Here is a 24,678-nt window from a genome sequence, read left to right as displayed (position 1 = left end):
TGTGCTCTAAAACTTTTTTGATTTTGTTAAAGTTTTCTTCAAAAAGTTTTGATGATATAGAGTGGTCTATTATTTTCATGACGGCTCGAACCTATCGTGTTTAAGAGCTTTTTAACGACTTTTTTATTTATTTTTATATTCAAACCAACCGGCTTAGAAAATTAATAAATTGGATTTTATAAAAAAAAACTCATAATGTATCATTTATACTTTCGTTCAAGCTGAAGCAAATAAATGTAAGCTTCCACGGACCGGCAATAACTTATACTGATAACAAAAAAGAACATAACAAATGAGTAAATACAATCTGTAAGCCTGCACACGAAGCTTACGAATAACCACAAATAAAGGGCAAGAAGATATTTTCCGCATAAAACACCTTTATTCTGAGAAAACCCCATCTTTAAGCATATAAATTAACAAGCTAAAAATTATTGCAGAGCCAGTTTTCCTTGTTTATTTTGCGTTCCTGTGGAGGTGGGATGAACAAAATGGTATCATCGTGAAATCTTTGTAATTATTGTGCGTGGCATGCGGGACCCGGCGTGTGGAAAGGCTTACGTTATGTCCGTTACCAACCCATTTAGCGGCATTATGTGCTCAATAATGGTCTGCTGATTACACAGTTTTAGATACGTATAAAATTATTGTGATTGTCTACCTCTGTATACTTTTTTCCAACGTAGCGGTTAGGAAAATGTTTATGCGTTAACAAATACGTAATGTTAATGAAAACATGTTATGAGCACAGTGCGTATCATAAGGTATCATTTGAAGGTTTTGCACCATCCCTGAGCTTGAATACAATGCAACTTTTTCCAATAATCTACAATTATTTACTCTACTATTATTTATACGTATATTAGCATGCCTGCTTTAATATGTACAGTTATTACATGTGTAAATAAACTTAATGAGAACCGAAAGGAAATAGAGCGGATGTAATTTCAGCATACAGTATTAATAGCTGCCCCATAACTGTATACGTAGGTATACGTGAGTTTTATAGCAGTGCTTATAATCTGCACCCATGTACACACCTTTGTGTTGACCTAATTCTAGGGTATTTTAGTCTAGATGAGAAAAAAATTAAAAGTGTATTACAATGATTGTTTAGAGGAAAAGCAATCGGGAAATGTTAGTTTCACTTCGTAAGGTACATAAATATATTTTTTATTGCAGTTTAAAGTTTTTAGGTTTTTTTATCTGTCTTTGAACACTACGAAATGTCGCCGCCATGCTAATGACGTCATTACGGTAGTAAACAAAAGTGTATAACCTCTAAATATTATCCACATTTCCCAAAGTATTGATTCTTGAAGTAGTTAACCTATCATTAAAGAGTATATTTCATTAGATAGGTAATGTTAATACAGTTACTTACATCAAAGTGATCTTCACAAAAGTATAAACGAGATTTATCTGATAACAGTCCGGGATCTCGTCTCGCAACTTTTAACCAAGTGTTTCTCATATTTATATCCACTGGTACTTGAATCCATAATTTGTCTGGTGTTTTTACACTAGTGTTCTCACATTCAGAAACAACACACCAACGATACGGAGCATAATTACTCATTATTAAAATTTTCAATACATAACAAAATATGTATTACTGACAGCTGTAGTTTGTTTACTAACGTAATGACGTCATGACCAAAAAACAATCATGGCGTCCGTTGTGTGCCGCGTTTTCGCGAAATACGCGCGAAATTTGAAATTATGATAAAACAATTAATTTATTTTCGTACATAACGTGAGAAAAAAAAATATTTTTAATTTTTTAGAGATATATTAAGACTAAAGAATTTATTTAAGATATATTTCAAAAATGCATGTAATACCCTATTATAGCCGTATTTAACAAGGCAGCCAATGGATTAATGGATCCTTATATTGCCACAATCACAGCGCAAATACGTGTAACGCAATATTCAGTTTAACTATACAAATACGATTGCAGACATTGTTTTTATTCGCTGAATACGAAAGATTCTGTAGGCATGATTCTCCTACGCAAATACGACTCATTTATCAATCCATTGTTTCAAAGCCCATTTCACTTACGTGTCACGTATTCTTAATTCGTGTAATTGACATATCCTTTTTTAAATAAAAAAAACCTTTCGACTACTGTTGTTGTAGCCCGAAAATTCTTATCGGTGTATAGATTTAAAACGGGAAACGGGAAACGGGAACAAAAAGTGACTTTACAAGATAAATGGATTAAAGGGTCGCTTCGTACTGATTCTGTCAGGATATTAAACAAAATAGCAGAGGCTGGAATGTGGTAATGTACGAATTGTGTTAACTGTCAACGATCCTGTCAAAGCGTGACCATGCTTTAGGTACTGTATTGTAACTGTTGGTATTTTTCGAAAGTGTTTTTTTTATCTTTCATTAATATTACAAAGGGTAGCACGGCTGACCCTCCGAGCGTGACCTGATTAGTAGGTCCATCTAGTGGTGATATTTAGTATTTACTCCGTGTTAAAACAGTAGGACGTTGGTTGAGGCGACATAATAAAAGTTCGACTTACACTTACAAATAATATAGTCCTTAACCCCTTCGGAACTAGTGGTGCAATCTAAAAAAGTATACCTATGAGTTAACGACATAAAAAACCGACAACGTTTGCAATTTGATGCACATTTTACGAAAAAAAGTTATTGTTATTGAAAATCATTCATAGTTATTGTTATTTTCTCAATTATAGGTACTTAGTTGTCTATTCATATTGATTTTTTATGGTACGAATGAAAAGGACACTGCTTTAACTGCTGAAAGAAAACACTCAATTAGCTTTGGCTAGTTTGAACTTAAGTTTGACACACATTTGACGACATGTCATATTGCTAAGTAATCTAATTAAACCTCGCAAAACCTACCCCTTTACATGTACGCGTCAAATAAGTGCGTAATAAATCTGAATTTGTGAGAAAAATTAAAAGTTTCAGGCTCGAAGTTCAGTATTTATGAAACGGCTTGTGGCAGTTACTACTTTACGAGGTCATTATGGAAACCATTAAATGTATGATTACAGGGGGTCCTGTTTTGGGCAGGGCATTTGTATAAGCACATCAACTTTCTGTAAACGACCTGTGCCCAAAGTATTTCAATTCATTACGACCGCCGCCGTGAACTTTAAACCACAGCGCTGGATTTTATTACTTCATAAACTGTGGTTCGCTGCTTTATAGCACCAAGCTTATTGTTACCCGGTTCCGATGGACCATTGCGGCGTGTTATTTGCAAATTATTAATTTAATTTTGTTATTAAATTAACATTATTAAACACCTGCAAACGGCAGATAGCAAAAAGTAGTAGTAACCTTTGTTTAAAAAAAACATTATAAATATGGTACTTTTCATTTTACATTTTCATTACATTAAATAATGATAACCCAGGCCGAGACATACTTGGCTATTTACAAAATGAAAAGCGAGTTAAAATACCTACACTTATTTTCTCGTAGGTAATTTCACTCAGTTACTAACTTCAAAAGATGACGCAAGGAACTTCGCTGGCTACGCAAACAACATTCCGTCATTTATTAAATTGAAGGTGTTAAAGGAAAGACAAAGTTTTGAACACCCTTTGAACCCAAGGTGTACCGTCGGAGGCAGCGGCATTGCTCCCTTCGTTAATTATGCAATGTTTTTATTCAATTAGTCGTGTGGTCTACCCTAATTACGCCCCATAGGGAGCGCTGGGATGCAGAGACAAGCCAAGCTTGGCGCAAATGGAGCGATAAAAAAGGAAAAAAAAAACAGAAAAAAAGAACATTCTCGTCTCTTTGAGAACAATACAGTGTGTACAATGTGTTATGCCCGTAGGTACTGCCATTTGTCTTTCTGTCTAATCTTTCATGATGACGATGTTGTTTTACGATTTGTGTTTTCATTTTTACAGTAAGTGTGTCAAAGCCGCCGTTTCTATCGCATATTTCGCATTGTGCATCAATTTGCTTATGAGTTTTGTTGACGAACCAAAGAATACGTTCATTTATAACATTGGATACCTATCACAAAGTTCGTTGATTTTATTGGAATCCTTTGCAGAATTCGTCATATGGGTAGGTACCTCAGATTTTGGCAAATAATAAACTGGTAAACTTTTGCTTAATCAAATTATCTAATTGGAATTACGAGTTTAAGTTATTAGCTACCTAACGCACTCCTTGTATGTGTGGTATTAACACTCTTCTATACCACTTTATTTATATTGACATAATTATCTTACAATTCCCGGAACAGAGTAAGTTTTATTCTAAAGAAATTTCCTAGAAATGCCCCTAACGCCTCGTTGCTTCTAAATACGTTTACCTAGTTCTAACTTTGTGAGAACGAAATAAAAAATGTTTGTACTGGTGCGAGAGCTCTAATAATAAACGTTAACATAACCCTAAGCTGTAGCGAAGTAGAATACCATGTATTATGGGCCCCGTGGTGGCATGGCGGAACAACGCCCGGAATAAACGCTTGTCTTGACATTACGACATCAAAAATGTATAAATAAACAATGTTTTGTGTGTACTTTGGGGGTGTAAAGTTAAGGATAATCATAGCTCTGTGTTTTTGACACGATGTATGGTATTTAGTTCTTTAAATAGATTTACTGACGACTAGACCCTTTCATTTTAGGTTCCATGGCACTGCCTTACAGTGCCAGCTTTTTCGGAACGGTAAGTATTTGGAATCCGATACGAAGTATGGACTTGGACATCCGTATGCCGAGCTTATTAAAATATCCCTTTGACTGAGTATAATTATGAAAATATAATATCTAGAATCACTTATTAGACTCAAATGCGTTGTGACCATGTAGGTACACAGCGTTCACAAGAAGGAGTCATACATATTCATAAACCAAATGTATTTACTAAATAGATAACAAAACACGCTGCACTAAAATTGTGTCTGGAAAATGTCACCGAAAACTTTAAACCAAATCATTTCTCAGAGTCTACAACTGCAAACTCACTCGACGAACGTAGAAAGTAACATTATTTCATTTGTAAAGCATGTAACCACGTTCTGGAACGTTTCTCTAATCTAGTTTACTTCTTTGTCCCTCTTGTTGCAGCGGATTAAGGCCGTCTACCACGACGTTGGATTAAAGGAAATTGGCTAAATATTTCTCTTTAAGCTTTAGATGAATTGAGTTTTAACAGATAGTGCGAGGATAACTTTTAATAAGTTGAAGTATAAAGCCGGCCATTTTTTAAATGATGCATTAATCCCTATTAAAATAAATGATAAAAATGCTGTGAATAGCTTCGGCTTATTTTGAAATTCGAACGACCTAAAACTGACCAAGTGAGCATTTTAAAAATAATATGGCGGCAAAATATTTTGAAATTGGAATACACCATAGAGTTTTCAACAACCAAATGCGAAAATGCAAACAAGTCTATTAAAAAGGTTTAAATTCGAAAAAGATTCATAATATTCTTTTTTTTTTTTTTTATTGGTATTTGATTTAGTAATTTAGTTTTAAATATATTTTTAACGAGTTAGATGTTAGATTGATTTATGATCGAATTAAGGATATAGATATCATAATTAACATTTAATTTAACAACACTGAGGTCTGTAGAACACATTACGGCACATATTTAGGAATTCTCGCTTCTCACCATGAGCTAAGCAGTCTGTGTAGTTTGCGGCGGATGCAAGCGCGACCGCAACGCCGCGCCATCTCATCAAGATTCGGAAAGGTAATTTTGTGCTTGTGACGTCACGACACAATGCAGGGGAACCTACTCCTATTCCCTGAAGTATGATAATTCTCTTAGAGTGGATAATTGGTTAGTTATTTACGAAACAGCCTTGATAAATAATAAATAAAAAGTAACATGTTAGTGCTGTGTCATAAACCTACCTACGCGTAATTATTTACTCAGTTCAAATAAAAAACGACTAATAACTTTCCCCATAACAACCAGACGGGACGATTTAGAAGGATTTTGAAGTTGATACATAAGATGTATTGACGTCATTAAAATTTCCGAGTCACGTTGTCACAGCACAACAAAAAAAACTTTCCTTCCCGTATTGTTGTCTTTCAACATCAAACAAACAAAAGAAAAGCGAGCCAGTCGCCGAAAAAAAATCAAAGCCATAGAGCTTACCATCATCGTCACAAAACGTAATCGTATCGCATTCGTGTTCGTACAATTAAAAAGAAAACACGGAGTACAATGCTCCGTTGTGAAGATGTCAAGGGTCACTTGACGGCTAGATCGTGTTCTATCTCGTTTATACTGAGACCGACGTTGCTGGGACCCGAGTGGTACCGCAAGTGCATCCCAGTACTCGCCACTCGAAAATGTATCAAGGAACCAATGCAAATGGACCAATTAGTTTATTAAAGCCTCCTTCGAATACCGTTTCGAATCGAAGACTTTGACGGTGATGAATTGGAGAGACCTGTTTATAAAGAGTAAGTTGCAAATAACCTCTTTTACAGTGATTCAAAAGAATAGCCATAGGTACTATTTCCATTTTGTTTATTTAATTCCAAAATTACTTGATAATAAGGAGATGGCCAAATTTTCATAGTAAAAAAACCCAGAATCGACAGCAACGAAATGGGTACCAATGGGTTCATTATGATAGACCTTTGATGGTGCCAAAAAATCCAGCCTGAAATCCATGGGGTATAGGAGCTATATCATATTTTCACAAAAATATGTTATGTTGATTTTATGTTGATTTTAAAGATTATTTACATAAAGGGCCATAAAAACGAGGTATACTAATATCATACATGCGAATAGTAATATCACCATAGTTACAGAGTTTGCCTGGTAATTAAAAGGTCTTGAGTTTGACCCTCTCCCCCCCCCCCCCATTGCACTCGTCACATGAACCTCTCCAGATACGATTAAGTAGCGACCTTACCTACTTGAAGAGGTTTCCCTGTTATGTGTAAACTTCTGAACTGGCAAAGGTTAATTTAAAAAAAAAAGTAAAAGAAACCTTAAAAATATTTTTTTATTTTTAGGTTTTTTGTCACTATTCGCATTAGTGAAAAGTTCTCGTCAATGCGAATAATATAAGCCCAAACACGAGGTAGTTAATATTTACCATTGCCGAGTTCCCTTGACCTTCTCTCTTCTCCATCACCAGGCCAGCTCTAAACCTTCACTCGTGTATAGTGCTAACAGACATACACCTGAGTGTAAAGTTTTTACCCTAGGTGCACAACATCTAATGAACAGCAAACAGAAAAGTTAAGATTTTTTATGTACTAAAATCTTCATCGAAAAAACCTTGTAAAAAGAGAACCCCATGGTATTTAGATGATATGAAATACTTTTTATAATTCACACATTATACTGAATTCAACCATACATACGAAGTTTCTGTCGACTCTGGGTTTTTTTTGGCCATCTCCTTTTCCCAAACTATGGCCATATAAAAATGATTATTTTGCTCGATAACCATATTACAATTACAAGCCATTATTAAAAAAAGAAACAATTCTAGAAAACAGAAAAAAAAGAAACTTCAATTTGTACCGAACATAGTTAAAAAAAAAAACTTGCATTTTAGAACAAAACTCAATGAGCAATAATATCAATAGGCTGTATACTGTCACGGACCTTCGCCTTCGTCGTGAAAAATTAAAAACCATAAAATGACAAATGAATAAAGGCGGAAAAAATGAAATGCCACGTTTTTATTGTAGATTTTTTAGTATAAACATTTATTTATATTCTGTTTTAATGTAGTTGTGAAAATAAATTGTTTAACTAACATAGTTTTTCTGTGGACGTAGCAGACGCGGTAAGTGTTCCAACGCTCTTTTTTAACAGATGCACGAATATATTTTGTTAAATGGTCCTAAATTGTTATTGTAATTAACAGAATGGGAGTAGTAATAAACTGCAGATAACTTGTATATCAACGTCGTCTGTCTGGTCCGTCAGCGCGATGCCAGTTAGTTACATTTATTCGGCCACAGACTACAAAATTTGTGCAGACAAAATTATTACGTAGATAAGATTGTTCGAACGCACTCGTACTTTCAAAATCATAAACTTAACAATAAATATGGCGGAGGGTTTCTTATACCTACGTGACAAGGAAATTCATAATTTGATATCGATGGGTCGGATGCAAATTATTAAATAAAAGATTCTGATGTTATAAAATTATTGAAAAAAAGCAGAAGATTATGTGCCTATTAGCCAATGTTTGTTTTTCATTATGTAGGACGTGAATTATCAATTAAATTGTAGATAATTAACTATGCATTAGGCACTACAATTTTTGGTACATATACCTATGTCCTTATGTATTCCGTGTATACTAAGTTGTTGTTGAAAGTCACAATAAAATAATCGTGAAATACACGTGCAACATTAACCAATATTATTTTAATTGAACTGAACAAAATCAGCATACGATATTAATTAACGTCAATCATTTCAATTGGTCACTACACGACTTTTTCAAACACTTTCATACCAATTCACATTTCAACTATAAACGTACCTAATGCGATTTATTATAATAAGAAATTTATTAGGTACACTTTATTACCTATTCTCAAATCTGTGGCATATAGAATCTATGACAGTTACGAGGGCACATGCAAGTGACGGTCCCATGTTATTGCCCGCTGCGTTTGCCCACTGAGTGCTCCCAACTGATGGTAGCGACAGAACTATTCAACCAGTTCTCACTCAACATTCACAGTGATAGATTAATTGCGACTTAGATATATGCGGGCGGTACTGTTTTCCACTTGGTAGTTTGGCAAGCGAAGATGTCTGGTGCAGAAACTCGCACTGCTTGATTTCATGAAATGTTAAGTAATGGCGTCTGTTTGTTAGTTTAACATGGTGTAGGATGTCAAGATTAGTTTCAAATGTTACACATACACATGTAGGATCTAACGGCTCATTTATATGTTTTTTGTCTTGTTTTTTTATCGTCCTCATAATAATAATCATTACGCGAGTGAAAGATTTTATTGTACTCGAAAAAGTATTTACGTAAGTACCTACTTATTTACAATAGCGAACTGGCTGCCAAAGGTCAGTCTTCGTAAACTTCTTCAGCTTATCTTATTTATAAAACAAAAGGTTTAATTAAATTTCAAACTCCGTTAATTAAGCAGATACGACTTAATAATCGATGAACAGCCATTTTCGATAAAACGTTCTTTATTTTAAAATTATATTCGGTTATCGGTAACGGTTTTCCTGTTAGGTACCTATCTAAACAAATATATGCCCTTTCAGTATGCAGTTTGTTGCAAATTAAAAATAAAACAAAACGCATGTATACTTAATTAATTTTATAATTGCTTTTAAGCTTATCGATTAAATTCATCGCTATAATTAGCTACGCATGTTGTAATATTCTTTGACTACCTACTTTCCTTCCCTAAGATCAAATTGCAACCCAAATCCCTTTCAATTAGTCTTTTACGAAATATTCTTTATCTTTGCCAAGACCCTTTGTTATAATCGTATCATGTTATATCTAAACACAATTACTCACTCTTTTTAATTATTTGCTTATTTTAGGGTAGCCGAGGGAGTTTCATTTTCCAATGATTTTTTAAAGATTTATCCCCTGCAAGATCCGTGAAGCAAATACTCTCAACAATGTGTTAAGAAACTAAATAAAACCAGTTGATAAATTCGGTATTGATTGACATGTTCAATGATAGTTGAGGAGTCCGCGACTTCCTACCTATGAAATGTATTCATTCTGTCCCTTCAAAATTGTTTTCCTGTATCGTTGTAAGTAAATAGTTTAAAGGATAGTACAAAATCAATATCAAAAGTTCTCAAAGTAAATAAAGTTGTAACGAGTTTGTTTAACTGAACCTTATTTATCAGTTAACCAGTCATTTTAATAATTATCCTAAAACAAGTGAAAGGAGCAATCCCTCTTAATTTGATTCTGAATATAACTCTCCTGAACTTTGAAACTCTCCGCTTAATTAGAATTCGATGGAGTTTCAGAATTGACTCCCAATCTTGAAAATGTTGTTTAATATTCTTACAATTCCTATTCGTATGTCTTTTCAGTTTTCCAGAGTTTGATCACCTAATCACTTATGTCCCATATAAAGATTAATTTGTGGATGTTTTCATGTAACATGTCCGTACGGTATCATTTCATTGTAGAAAGCGACACAGCGTGGGTGGCGTGGCGAGACATCTTGCGCGGAGCAATTGGAGCTTGCCACGTGACAGGATAATGAGCTCACGTGACCCGTCAGCTACAGCCGTCGCCGTCAACGAACCAACAATTTCCGGACCCTGACGAACGCGTTTCCAATTTCAGACCTCGGTAAGCACTTTCTCATCGCTTGTTTTTCCGATTTCTTGCGTTAAATTCCATCAAGAATGTGTAAGCTGTAAAGCATGTGTACACGGGCTAAATTCACTTTTAACAAAACGCTCGGGCCATTGTGCAATTTTCCTTCCTTGAAATCGAAACCTAATGAACCAATCTTAAGTAAATTTTGATCAATATGTTAAGACCTTAAAAACGTAACCCGTTTAAAAGACGTAAACATATTATTTTATTGTTTCCTCATTTAAAAAGAGACATGATGAGATACTTATTTTAAGACAAAGGCTGATGGCTAGTTAACTAATAATGACTAGGTATTTCCTTGTTTTAAATAAACACAAAAATTCTACTTTGTTTATTTTTATTATAATACAAATTGACGTCATTTGACAATATTCTCAGTTACTCAGTGAAGGGAAATCAGAACATTGGGGAAACCTATGAATAGTTTTCACAGAATTCCAAGTATGAATCCGAGGCTTGTTGTGTAGAGGAACGTCACGACACCGTGGGACCTATCACGTTGGATATATAAAGATGAGGCTAAACGCGTTACCCGTACTGAATACAAACTAGGATACACGCGTTCCCATAGCAACCCGTTTTAGGATTTCCAAAAAAAATATACCTTATTCAGTACACGTCATTTTATTAAGACCTTACTTAAGACATATCATGATACTTAGCGCGGCTGTAAATAATTATTAATTTACTTCGGAGCACTCGTTATTTGATTTACTTTTGATTCGCTGATTTTGTAATACACAATTCTCTATTCAAATAATGTAAAAACGCATGATAAAGCAAAAAATAAGCACGTACGAGCAAACAAACACTTCAGCCCACATTATGTATAGATAGATGGTCCTATTATTTGACTTTACTTAAATCAAAGATAAAATTACTCTTGGTTGTTGCAAATAAATTCACAATTGACTGCTAAAACTATAAATGAGATAAAACTTTAAATAGCATTATCTCTGTCTAATTGCCCAGAAGTTTCATTCGTTCACCGCAATGTGGTAAACTTTGGAACTTTGACCATTTTGCAAATAAGTGATCATCTTGATTTTGTAAGTTAATGCTGGTTAGACGTCTGTGGGCCCTGGTGTCGGTCGAATTAGTCGTGTCTCGGTGGTTTATTTAAGTCATCTGTCTTCACGTTGGTGTGACTACGAATTGAAGTGAATTCGTGACTCGAATCAGCTTATTAGATTTTAATTCAGTCGGTTTCATAGAATATTCCATCTAGACAATACGATACGGTCATGAGTTACATTTTTAATTTACTTGGTCTTGGTAGGATATAGGTAACACACACCTGAGCATCTTATATACCTACCTATATCTTAATATCCAAAACAGTTAATTTATTGTAGATGTATAAACAATCATTTAACGTATAATACTTATGTATACAAATTTAGATATTTGACGAGAAAACACTCACTCCAGGCAGGTCCAGCAATCATGTTTGTATCATTTATAGGCATAGGATTCAAAGTGATAGAAGAATTTCGAAATCAAAACAGTTTCAATTAATTACTAAGTAAAATACTATGTGAGTTGTCTTTTAATAATTCACTTCATTATAAATGTGAAGAGATAAGACAGGAAGTTTTAAAAACAAACAAAATGATCCATTTCAATAATAAATTCACAGAAACTTGCATACCCCTTATATCTCTCGCTTTATCGATAAGATATAAGATTTTTTCCAAATTACCTACCTAGGTACCAGGTACCTACCTACACTAGCTAATATAAGTAGGCATGACAAATGTTCCAAGACGCAGGGTAAATACCTACAACTTACCTCAACAATTGTTTACTAATCGCGGAACTGATTGGCAATTTTTACGCTTTTCTGAATTTATTTTATCATAATTGGTATAACTATGTTAATAAAATTGAGTGTATCATAAGAAATAAATTATTTTTTAATTAAATTCAATAGATAAGGAAACATTGTACCTAAAACAATGACAAAATGGCTGAACCGATAAAGATAAAAGCCGATGATAAATTAGGCATAATTAGTTTCCTTTTCATTAATACCTTAGTAGGTATAGAATATTTAAAATAATATACGTAACACATAACGATACTTATCTTCAAATCAGTTAATGTATGGTGCCGGGTCAGGTGCAACCGTAGCCCTTGTCCAACATAAAGTATGTTGAGTAGGTATTTATGTGTCACCACAGAACTAACTTGAATACTCTACACGTATGTTTTTATAAAAGTATGAATCGAAATGCATTTTATTTTCCTTGTACCGCAAACTCACGTGACGTAAATAAATCAGGCAATAAAATCTGGTATACTACTAAGAACGATAGCAAATATAAATATCGATATGTACGTAATTCATAGAAAAGTTGACAAAGTTTTTTGTGAATTCCCAACGTTAATTAGTTATGTATTGCTATGTGGCATTAGCGATCACATGGCGAGTTCAGTCAACAAATTGTTTTATTTAAAAGAGAATCTCGTTGTGGACCGGTTAGTGTTCACCCAGCGTCGGACTGAGCGACCGCAGACATGAAGCTGTTCATATGCCGTGAGTTTTAATTCATCTTTTAATATTACATTGTTTACTTAACACATTAATCGTAACATAGATAACAATAACAACATTACGTGGGAATTTTATAATCATACTGTAATGTCCAAATAAAAATGAAGAATAGTTTTGTTTTATCTAGAAGTGATTATATTTAGCTGACCGGTTTTTCCATACAAATATTACAATTTAATGATGTACCTTTGCATTTTTGTAAATATGTTTGACATTCGGTTGTTATTTACATTTTCGTTCAAAGAAATCCAGACATTGACAAGCTATAATTATCCATCTTCTTGTCTTTCCTTATGAATGCAAAAAAAAAAACTGTATTTTCCAATTACATAGTAATATATGTCGAATTACAAAAAAAGATTTTGGTCTTCGTAGCCTTGTAGAGATATATTGATAGATTGGCAACAAATAGCCGGTACTAATATAATCGTTATTTTTAATACAAATCTTTTATTTTACCATCTTAAAGTCTTCTTTAATATTATCATAATATTATCAAGCTACTTGATAACTTGTATAGTAAAGGTAGACTGGGATTCCCTGACATTCGAGTAGCTGAGACCACTTATTTAACCAGTTTTCCTTATAGCATATTAGTTTGTTTTATACATTAGAATCAGACTGAACAGATACACTCCTTTTTGACAGTGAATTATTAATATAATGTTGCCAACTAAGGTCATCACAAACAACAAAGATGTGTTTTTATTATTATATAACAAGATTTATATACTCGTGATATTGCGGTAGGCATAAATGCTAGGTCATTGGAAAAAAAATGCCGATAAGAGTCTGTTATGGAGTAAAAAATAAATCTGATGACAAAAAATATCACGAAGTTTTTAGTTTTAAAGAAATATAGAAAAAAACACTTCATAGAAAACGGCTACGTTGTAAGTTGAGTTAAGTAAACGTAACATAAGTAGGTATTTTTAAAGAACAAGATATTTAATTCTTAGCGTTTTATATTCATTCCTCATAAAACCTTTATGTTTTTTTGCACTTATGCATTATCTTAACATCCAAGACTACTTATAATACTAACTTTTTTTAATTCACGTATGTTTCAGTTCTGGCCCTTGTGGCATCAACAATGTCATCAGATTCCGATGAACTTCTCAAGCAGAGTAACGATCAGTTCACCGCCAAAATGTTCCAAGTAAGAAAACTACATCTTAAAAATTTGTTTTTTTACTTCATCACACTTTAATATCGAAGGCGTAATTTCATACAGAGAAGTCATAAATTTCTCACCACGCTTACAAATGTCAACTCCATATACTTCATACAGTGAACTCAACGAAAACTTGAAGAAAACATACCTAACTTATAAAAAGTCACTCGTTTGAGCCACCAAAATAATATCAAAATGTCAGACACTATAAAAAGTAACAAAAAATAACAACATTTCGGAAATATTGTTAACATTAAATTAATAAACAGAATGTATATCTGAAATGTCAACATCGTACTAAACCTATTCGATATCACTCATTTAGAGAACTCTCAGTTTTTAAAGATACCTGAGTATTATCAATTTTATAATTAACTTTTATTGATATTTAAACGAACAAGTTATGACTCATTTAACATCATCTTTAAATAAGTAATTTATTTTAAAGTATCCATAACATGTCAGTAACAGTTGTTTATAAAACTGACAACGTTATGGTTTTAGGCATAATTAAAAGTATCAACAAACAACTAAATGCTAAACACTGTATAAAACATCTTAGACAATGGGTTTTCCGACAGAACCTAATAATATTGCCAATCATTTTATCATGATTGTAAAGCAGTCCTTGAATATATCGTCATACGGAAACAATGACCGTGACGCAATCACACGCATAAGCAATTCAGATTTATGTTTTCCTTTATTGGACATAAAATTCATAAGCCTTTATTTGAACTGAGTAATTTCAATCTAAGCATAAACAAAGTTCACTGAAATACAATTTAATGGAATTATTCAGGACTAGCTTTCACATCTGGATTTGCTTCTTTACATGGACTTTCATAACGTCTTCAGGTAATTTTAGCATGAGGCAAAAAAATCCCCTTCTTAATCAAAGTATGCCTGCATTAGTAAAAGGTTTCTCGCGAAGATTTGAGAAAAATCGATGAAAGAGGTCCACTTTCAGTCCCAGTGATGTATTGACTCACTTAAATATGTTGACTTAGGTAATATACAGACAGATTCGAGTAGTAAGTTTTTTCTAGGAGAACAGTTTACGCAGCCTTTACTAAGAAGAGAAAAAAACACACGCATACACTTATGATGTTTCAAAAACAACGCTAAACAATCTTATCTCAGTTTCTACACACTGGAATGAAAAATTATTTCCTTGGGAATTCCCCATTTTTAATAGGCGTACCTAAGTTCGAGAAATGCATTATTCTAATGTAATTGATTTCACTGCAAATTGCAACAAAAGATTCGTGTAGAAAATTCATTATTTCTCAGAACTAAATAAATAAGTCCATTTATCGGAAATATATTACCAATTATATCTACATTAGTTACGGAACTTCTAATCTTTATTCTACAGAAGGTGGTAAAACTGAATCCGGGTAAAAGTATGGTGATGTCAGCATTCTCAGTGCTGTCACCTTTGGCTCAACTGGCCTTGGCTTCAGAAGGAGATCCTCATGATGAGATCCTGAGAGCTATCGGTCTGCCTAACGACACCGTGGTATGTATAGCTCTGAAACCAATTCTATTATCTTACAAACCTAATTCTTGCTACGGGGTTTTAACTAAGTTGTCCGGTAGTAGCTCCTACTCTGGCTTTGTGTCCGTTTGAAGACAGGAGTGTTAATGACAGTGGAGGCATGTATTTAAAATACTTATGTTTGGGGCTAAGTTCAAAAGAATTTTTAGGTGAACAAAAATGTATCTTACTTTGTTTCTTTTCAGACAAAACAAGTTTTTCTTGATTCGAATAAAGAACTACGATCGTTAAGTAGTGTTGAGCTTAAGCTGGCAAACAGAGTGTATGTTCGCGAAGGAGGAGAATTGAACCCTGAGTACGCTGCTGTTTCAAGGGATGTCTTCAATTCAGATGTTAAAAATGTTGACTTTGCAAAAAATACTGAAGCTGCAAAAGAAATTAATACATGGGTAATGGTCATGTTTTTAATGTGAACGTAATTATTTTTTGGAACCGAGTTACACAACGTTATGGCGACATATTGTGATCTTGCTATGAAGTATAAAAGCTCATAGCCTTTTCTTTCCGTTAATAGAATCTGAATAGCCAAGAAATAATATATATACTTAATTATGTGTTAATAACATTTTCAGGTAGAGGAAGCCACAAACAACCGCATCAAAGACTTAGTATCACCGAACTCGTTAAACGCAAACACTGCTGTTGTTCTTGTTAACGCTATTTACTTCAAGGTCTGTCTTATTATTGTTTCTTATTTAAAACATTTAAATAAAACACCTGCATATTATAGTTTATTAGTATATAGCGCATCCAGTTAAACTGGAAGAGAACCCAACATCTGTAGTTGGGATAAGGCTATGCAGAAGATATGATAAAAACATAGGTTCTAACTTAAAAATAACAGTACTGCCGGAAATGTAGAAAAAATGTGAATCATCAACAGATTTTATTTCAATTTAGGGCAAGTGGGTAAGCCAGTTTAGCAAGGAAGACACCAAAGATCGTGATTTCTCCGTCAGCAAGGACAAGACTATATCATTGCCTACAATGAAACAAAGTGCTTACTTTAACTATGGCGAAAGTCAAGAACTTGACGCTAAGGTAACTATTTATCATATAATATTTTGTATTGTAGATTGTTGATCTCAGCCATATTAACCGCTTAGTAGTGGTTGAGTCGCCGAGTCATACAAAGACAATGTGCATGATGCACATTTACACACAAGTATGGCTCACCCGTTTTTCGTTCTTACTTTATTGATAACATAAGTGCAACTCTTGTTAATTCTAGCTTTTGGAAATGCCATATGAAGGTGATAAATCATCACTTCTAATTGTCCTTCCTAATGAGATTGATGGACTCGACTCTTTGCTGAACAAATTGAAGGACCCAGCAGTTTTGAGAAAGGCCGTTGACAGTATGTACAACGCAAAGGTTGACGTTTCCATGCCTAAATTCAAGATTGAAACTAAAATTGATCTTGCAGATGTTCTCAAAAAGGTGAGTACCTGCTTTGACCACAATTGAAGCCTTCTTAAACCTTAACTCACACGTTAATATTATTAATAATTTTCAGATGAATATTGAAAAATTGTTCACTCCAGGACAAGCTCGTCTAGACAAATTGTTAAAAGAGTCACAAAATTTGTTCGTTAGTGGAGCTACACAGAAGGCCTATATCGATGTCAATGAGGAGGGGGCTGAAGCAGCCGCTGCTAATGGTGAGCACAGCTACTACACGCAAATACACTTTAGAAATAATTTATTTAAACGGATAAAAGAAAAATCTTCAAATCCTAAAATGTTCACTTCTTCTTTCAATTCTTTTGAAAGGTTATCTTACACTACTCTTCGACACTGAATTCCTTTTATAGATTTATTTATATTACAGGTGTGTATACCATGTTCAGAAGGAGAATTAATCCTAAAATTTTCAACGTCGATAGACCTTTCTTCTTTGCTCTAAAAACCAAGTCTGTCACGCTATTCTGTGGGACAATGTACTCTTAGGTATTTCATACAAATTATTATTGGGCATGAGCATGAGCATCCACAGATTGTATGTTGAGGAATCAGGAAATTATTTGGTGGAACACGAAAACGCAATAATTCTTCATTACATATTTTGGTATACAGAAATGTATATTGTATGGGATTGATAAGAAATATCTTCATGCAACGTGATGCATCGAATCACACATTGAGAGCTAATATGGGCTATAAAAGGGCACTGAAGGTGCCAATGATTTAACTGATTTGCGGGAGGTTTTGCTACTAATTTTCAGTTATGACAAAGATGTACCACCACACATTCAAGTGCCAAAAAACTCAGGTGTTTTTGTTTTCGTAACGGTTGTCTTGTAACAGTTGAATTATCTACTGTTGAAGAACTTTCACGTCTGTCTGTGCCGTTTATATAGCCTCTAACAGACTTGTTCCCATTGTCAAATCACAAAGAAAAGTTATGTGTTATAGTGAATTCTAAAAATAATGCACGAGTATACTTTGTATCTCCTTTCAATTACAAGCAGCGAATGACTCTCTGCAATGATGATATTAAAGTTCGCTCAGTCTTTCTACGCGCGAAAAGTCCATAGCACCTTTTTTCTGTTTCAAACAGTTACTGGTATTTGCGGACGGGATTGAAGTTGCATCAATTCATAGTTTTCAGGTTTTTTTAAAGAAAAGCAAATCATTATGTTCTTGTGTACCTTTTCAGCGTTTCATGGTTTCGGATCCCTACCGATGGCACCGGTACAACCAAAAATTTTCGAAGCCGACCGACCATTTTATTATGCCCTTAAACTTGCAGGCAATGTTGCCTTCAGCGGGGTATTTTATCAATAGGTATCAATTTAATTCCAAATTCTAATATTTCAATATGTTTTAAAGTGTTTATAACGATTTATACAGTTTAATTTGGTCACATCTAACAAAATCGGGTCCTCATGCAGTTTGCATGTATGTTTTTAAAAGGCGTGTTGGCAAAGTTAAAATGTAATGTGTGTGGGGGCTTGTTTCGTCTCACGCGTCTCACCCACGTAAGAATCAAGGAATCACAAAATTCAAACGTGTTGTACCTATGTTTGTTATTAATTATTTGTGAGAGAAAAGAAAAAATACGGGTCCATTATTTCAGGGTTACTTATCTTAAAGACGAAATAATTTCTTTCTTTCATTCCATATGCCTATTATTTATTTATTTATTTAAGGAAAACTAACATCTATACAAACGTTAGAATAAACCATGGATAAAAAGACAAAAAGACAATCACAGGTTTTCATAAATAGCCATCGGGTATCACACTTGCTGCTACTGGGTAATTAAATTTTGTAAAAATCAAGGTTTAGCTGTCTACAGGCTACGCTACTTTTGGAATTGAATGGGTCAAATGAGTACTCTTTACACAGTTTATTGAAATCTTTGCTCGCTCGTAGGATAAATGTGTTCTGTCTATAGTTCGGGGATGAATCTGTGACTTATATGGATGGTTAGAATCTTACAGATTTTAGGGAAACATAGAAATTATAACAAATCATTACATATTTCTCTACAAACTGTTTTGTTTGTTTTTTTTTTATAATTGTACAAAAACTTGACATTCAATTAATCGTAGGTATTACCTATTTATCTTAACCAAATACCAGACTCCCATAAATGGCCGGAAACAAGACGACCCTTATACTTTCTTCTTCCACTGCTCTCTCGTGAGCCTCCTTGTGCGATGTAACAATTCCTTTCGAAAACAACTTACAATTATACATCGTACTGTCGGCATACGCTATAAGCTTTACGAATTTGCTTTCCAAATGTACACGTCGATTGTTACGATTTTACAATGCAATCGAAACAAATGAATACACCCATCGGTCTCAGTTCACCTTCTTCTCTGTTATCGTTATTACTTAATGTTTATCACATTATCATACCTTTGTATTCCGTTTCAGTTTTCGAAGGTCCGGGAGGCTTTTACGATCCGAATCCACCGCAGTCTTTCACTGCTGACCGACCATTTTACTTCGCACTTAAAGTTGCCGACAAAGTTACCTTCACCGGAATCTTTGCTCAATAGGTATTCATTTGTACTCCTCCAATTGACTGGATTCCAATATCGACCTTAGGGTCTATGAAATTCGTCAAATATGCTACTTCACATGCGTTACATGCACCGTAAACAAATCATGCTTGACCTTATATGCTTTATATTCTATTTTTAATCCGAGTGGTTCGATTCAGTCGAATGGTCTACTTTTTACCTCGTTCTGCTTCTTGGTGGATGACATCTGCTGCAAATAATTTGCATTATACTGCTTCAGTCGTTTACTTCTCTGCAAGAATATCGTTGTCATCATGATATCGTTTCATCACCGTAATTCCAAAACAAAACCCTTAAAATTTATTAGTATGGAACTTGTTATTAAAATGGCTTGCTTTGCTCTGACTAGCCATGAGAAGAAAACCACAGTTTTCAGTGAGAGCCAATAAGTGACCCTGGCCACTTATCCGATTATACCTAATAGTTCTTTAGTATCACCCAATGATCATCGACGAAACTTTATAGTTTTTGTGTACCATTTCAGAATTTGGGATGCTTGGAGCTTTCTTAGATCCTAATCCACCAAAAACTTTCTCAGCCGACCGACCATTTTATTATGCACTTAAAGTGGCCGACAAAGTCGCCTTCAATGGAGTATTTTTTGAATAGGTACCCTAATTTTACTCTTCCGTCTTCTAATTATATTTGTAGTGTTGTGTCAATGTGATCAATATTCACTTAACTTAGTTTGTGTGGCAACTACTGCAGTTAATAACGAGTTTTTATGTTATAATTGTGCGTAATAATCATCACAAGTGTCTTTACACATAATATTCACTGTTTTGCTTCAGCTGTTTAGTACTGTGTAAAAATATCTTCATCAGCATCAAAAAATTTCCACCTCATAAACGTTCGCATCTCTCTTAAAAAAATCTTTTTAAGGTAAACATCAAAATACATGTAAAAGAATCCACTACTTACTGTACGTTATATTCTCTAAATCGTTGTTTTCCAAATCGTCAAACGTAATGATTTGATAAACATACTACATACATACTGTTTAACATGGATATGGCACACCTATGCGTATCAAAAGCAAGTTTTTTTTTTTTATGGATAAGTAAAATTGTATCCCAAAGTGCTTGGATAAATCTATATTGTATCCAGCACTTTTCAGGCCATTTTTCATAAATATTTTGAATGAAATGTGCTAAATTAGTACCCCTTTTAACTTTCGAATATATTAATTAAGTAGGTGTATTCTAAGTATCATTTCCATCGTTATCATTACAGAATTCGGTATCGCATATTTGAGTGCTATGATACCAGAACAACTCACATTCAATGCTGATCATCCGTTCGTGTTCTTCTTAATGGAACGGAATAACATTCTGTTTAGCGGAGTCATCCAATCATAGGTACCCGCGCCATAATTGCGCATAGAGCATGATCATATATTATCTATTAAGATAAGCTTTGCCTCTATACTTACCACCTTCTTTTAATATGGTATTTCATATATCAATAGACTGCCTTTCTCAATTTCTTATATAATATTATATTACTCCTCTGCTACAACGCCTATTTAATTCTAACTACATACCTACTATTCTTTTGCTTTATTTGAATGTACATCTAAAATGAACACCGGGTCCACAAATTCTCATATTTTTTAAAATTGTTAATGAAATAACAATTTCACAGCTGAAAACTGAAATCAGACTTATTTAAACACAGATTAACTGATCTGCAAACGTAGAACATAGAATAATAACATCACTCCTCATTTAACAGACAACGAGCATCGTTACAAGGAATATTTTCTTATGAAATAATCATATTATTGCTTTTTCAGAAACATAAAATATTCAAATCACCACCAAACTAATTTCAACACACATTTCAGATGTAAGCCTTGATGACAGGGCAGCATTTAGATCATCAATTGAATTAATTGTGGACCATCCGTTTGTTTTTATGATGCTTTATAACAGTAAAGAATTAAACAGAACATTAAATATATTCACTGGAATATTTGTGACATAACACATAATTATATAGTATGTATTGCTTGCTATCGTAATCACAAAAAAAAACAGGCACTATGCCTGAGCTTAAGCAAAAGGTTACTTTGTTGTGAGTTTTCTATAAACATACAAGTAAACCGATGGGGTGTTGTACCTAGAAATTCTTTGTTTTGTAACTTCAAGAAAATAAACTTGCAGCATTGCAACTGCTCTAAATATTCTGGAGGTGGGAGGTTCCTTTACATTAACAATTATCAGGGGTAATTTTCCATTCTCAGTGTCGTGTGGGAGTTGAATTTCAGAAAAAATAAAATCATTTAATTGACATCTGATATTGTCTGAAAAATTACTCCTTAGGGTGCGTTTAGGCCACATAAGCGAATGCGCATTCTGTACTTGTCTTTCAAATAAGTTTAGTGGTCTAAATCAACATTAAAATAATTCGATACCTACTAGAAGAATGCTCAAATGCTGGAAATAATGTTCATGTCCCTCTACGTTGTTATTTGTTTGTTTGATCTAAACGCACCCAAGATAAACTAAAAATTTTCAAAACATGCATGCATGCATTTATGCTGAATACGGTGCATATTAAAAGAATAGAGTAGTAAGTTAAATAAAGTGGCAATACGCCAATGTAACTAATTATAGTATTTTGCAATCAGAATTAGTCCTAATCTGTTCTTATATGTTTGTTTGATAGTTTATACTTATAACCACAGTTACTAATGTCTATTTCATGTTTCAGATTCGTTGAGAAATACGAATAATCGCGCAGACTGGGTTGAAAACAAGCAACAGTCAATACTTGAAATCAGTAAATTATATTATGTATTAATTGATTTCCTCGTTTTATTTCTCAATAATTTCAAACCCATAAAGTATGGCACTTAAATCTGGTCCTGCTATATTTCCACCACCTTCATACCCTGCCACTTATACTACCTACCTAAATAATGACTTTATTCCGAAGCTAGTTCACCAGCTAGGTCACACTCGTCCCGTGAAAACTACTCTCTGCACTCGGATAAAAAGGAGCCTATGGCCTCTCTCGATAAGGTAATGGGCTATAGGTATAAATCCAGTAGTTGCTGAGATTAACGCGCAAACAACAAACTCTTAAGCTTTACTATATTAACATCACAATTTTACATTTAAAAACCATAATTACTCCCAGAAAAATTTTTTGAGCAAAAGTATTCTGTGTTCCAAACGAGTACCTACAACAACAAGCATGGATTATATTGTTTTACGAGCTCATTTCGGTAGGGTTACCAAATCATGTACGTCAAACGTTAACAATGCATAGTTCATGATTACGCAGTAAATTGAACATGACCGCTCCATGACTAGTAAGACAAGAAAATAGTGGCCTTCGCAGTTCCGTTGAGGAGTACTTCCATTGTCCGAGCGGCGCGCACATTACTCCGGCAATTTGTTAAGGCGCGCGACCGTCGCGGAAACTACCTGATAGACAACGCTTTTGTGCCTTAATGAATACTGTCAGACGAACAAACGTTACACCACGGGAAGACTAATGTGGGCCACCTTCCACCCTTGTTATCTTTATGGCCGTACCTATTGTTTATATTGAGCGACGTCATGATTTACCGCTTGCCCCTTTCAGCCTAACTTACTAATAAGTATTAAAATTGCGTTGTTATATCTATTGTCAATTTAATATTGTAACTTGTTTAGTTATATTTCGATAATCGTGAATATTTTAAAACACAATCGATACTTTTGGATCGATTAGGTATCTAGGTAGGGATTACGACTAGGGATTGCTAAAAAGAAACACTTCTTGTTTCAATGTTTATTTTTGCCCATGATACTACGCACACCCACGATTTTTAAACCTCTTTTGTGTTTTTTCAAATAAGTGTATATATGTAATAGCAAGGGAGAAGTACAACTTGCTGCTTATCCATATTTCTTGATACAAATATTTCATTCCATGAAACATTGAGCAAACCGCTGCGGTGCACGAAACGATAGCAATGCACCAGAAACAAGTTCAATTAAGGAACAATGCACAGAAATCTTAACAGCGTTTGCTTGTTCGGCGCTGCATGAAAGAGAATCAATTAGCTCGTAAAGTGAGTGCCAAAGAGACAATAGCGAGTGTTGGGTTCCGCGCACCTCTTGCCTTACTCTCACCTCGGTAAACGTGCGCGGTTTTACTTAGAACTGAAAGTTCACGAACTTGCTTCTAGGATCGACATAACGAAAAATGAATTAGTATCAAAAGAGTTTTATTTAAGTTCAAGTCAAGACTGGTAACATCTTCTGCACTACGTTGGTAGGTCTAAAGATGCGAATATGTTTATAAATACGTTCTGTTGAGACAAAATTAATTAAGTAGAAAATGTCAAAATATGAACATCACACAATATACTAGTTTACACGGTTTTTATACCCCAGATGAAAGTTGTTGAATTTTATCTATCTATCTATAGGTACTCTAGGAAAAATATTTAAAAAAATCTATCACGTCCACATTTGGAATTATACTTAATTTAAAAAACACGAGAAAACGGACCATAAACAACTAAAAATGATTAATTTTGGACTTCTTTTTGTAGGTTTCGGAATCGGTTTCTCTTAATATAGACCAGGAGTAGTCTCCCAACATATTTTCGTCCCAATAGCCTTGATGACGATCTTCAAAAGCCTTTACATCCTGGTGAAAATGCTCTCCTTGTTCGTCGCTCATGCTTCCTAAGTTTTCCGGAAAAAATCCATGTGGGAATGTAGAAAATGAATCATTTGACATGTTAACACCCATCTTATGATAATTTCGTAATTAATCACTCACTATCTCTTTGTTGTTTTCACTTTTATTATTGCTTAAAAAGTCTCTAACAACAGTTTTGAATGAATTCCAAGCAACTCTTTCAGTCGTAGATAAAAGAGTATCAAACTTAAAATCACTTATGATTTTGCGTACTTGTGGGACGCCAAACACCCCCTCTTTAAGTGACATATGCATACACAATACCCGACTTAGTTTTCCTATTAAAACCCGAA

The 24,678-nt window shown here is 34.0% G+C and overlaps 1 protein-coding gene across 6 annotated transcripts; it reads left to right on the top strand.

Moving 5' to 3' along the window:
* Positions 1-12,818: 12,818 nt before the first annotated feature.
* On the top strand, positions 12,819-22,490 carry LOC124630465 (alaserpin-like). 6 transcript variants are annotated; one of them, XR_006984430.1, is made up of 11 exons: positions 12,820-12,890; positions 13,979-14,067; positions 15,461-15,604; positions 15,829-16,032; positions 16,216-16,314; positions 16,544-16,684; positions 16,875-17,084; positions 17,161-17,305; positions 20,166-20,290; positions 20,915-21,039; positions 22,397-22,490. XR_006984430.1 is itself a non-coding variant. In XM_047164382.1 (10 exons), exons 1-9 carry the CDS (start codon positions 12,872-12,874, stop codon positions 18,429-18,431), a joined length of 1,179 nt encoding a protein of 392 aa, XP_047020338.1. In that variant the 5' UTR covers positions 12,819-12,871; the 3' UTR covers positions 22,397-22,490. The 6 variants fall into 6 exon arrangements, 5 of the variants coding, with proteins under 5 accessions (XP_047020338.1, XP_047020339.1, XP_047020340.1 ...); XM_047164382.1 differs by lacking the exons at positions 20,166-20,290; positions 20,915-21,039 and adding an exon at positions 18,304-18,431 and having other exon boundaries at positions 12,819-12,890; XM_047164383.1 differs by lacking the exon at positions 20,166-20,290.
* Positions 22,491-24,678: the final 2,188 nt, after the last annotated feature.

Source organism: Helicoverpa zea, chromosome 5, assembly GCF_022581195.2.
Source record: "Helicoverpa zea isolate HzStark_Cry1AcR chromosome 5, ilHelZeax1.1, whole genome shotgun sequence".
NCBI classification, from domain to species: domain Eukaryota; kingdom Metazoa; phylum Arthropoda; class Insecta; order Lepidoptera; family Noctuidae; genus Helicoverpa; species Helicoverpa zea.
Note: the sequence above shows the minus strand (reverse complement) of the source record. Positions and strands in the feature narration are given on the sequence as shown.

Bases quoted from the DNA above. Each gene is read 5' to 3' on its own strand.
- LOC124630465 (XM_047164382.1), top strand. The intron at 16,315-16,543 runs GTCTGTCTTATT...ATTTCAATTTAG, and splicing joins TTAACGCTATTTACTTCAAG to GGCAAGTGGGTAAGCCAGTT. The intron at 17,085-17,160 runs GTGAGTACCTGC...AATAATTTTCAG, and splicing joins TTGCAGATGTTCTCAAAAAG to ATGAATATTGAAAAATTGTT.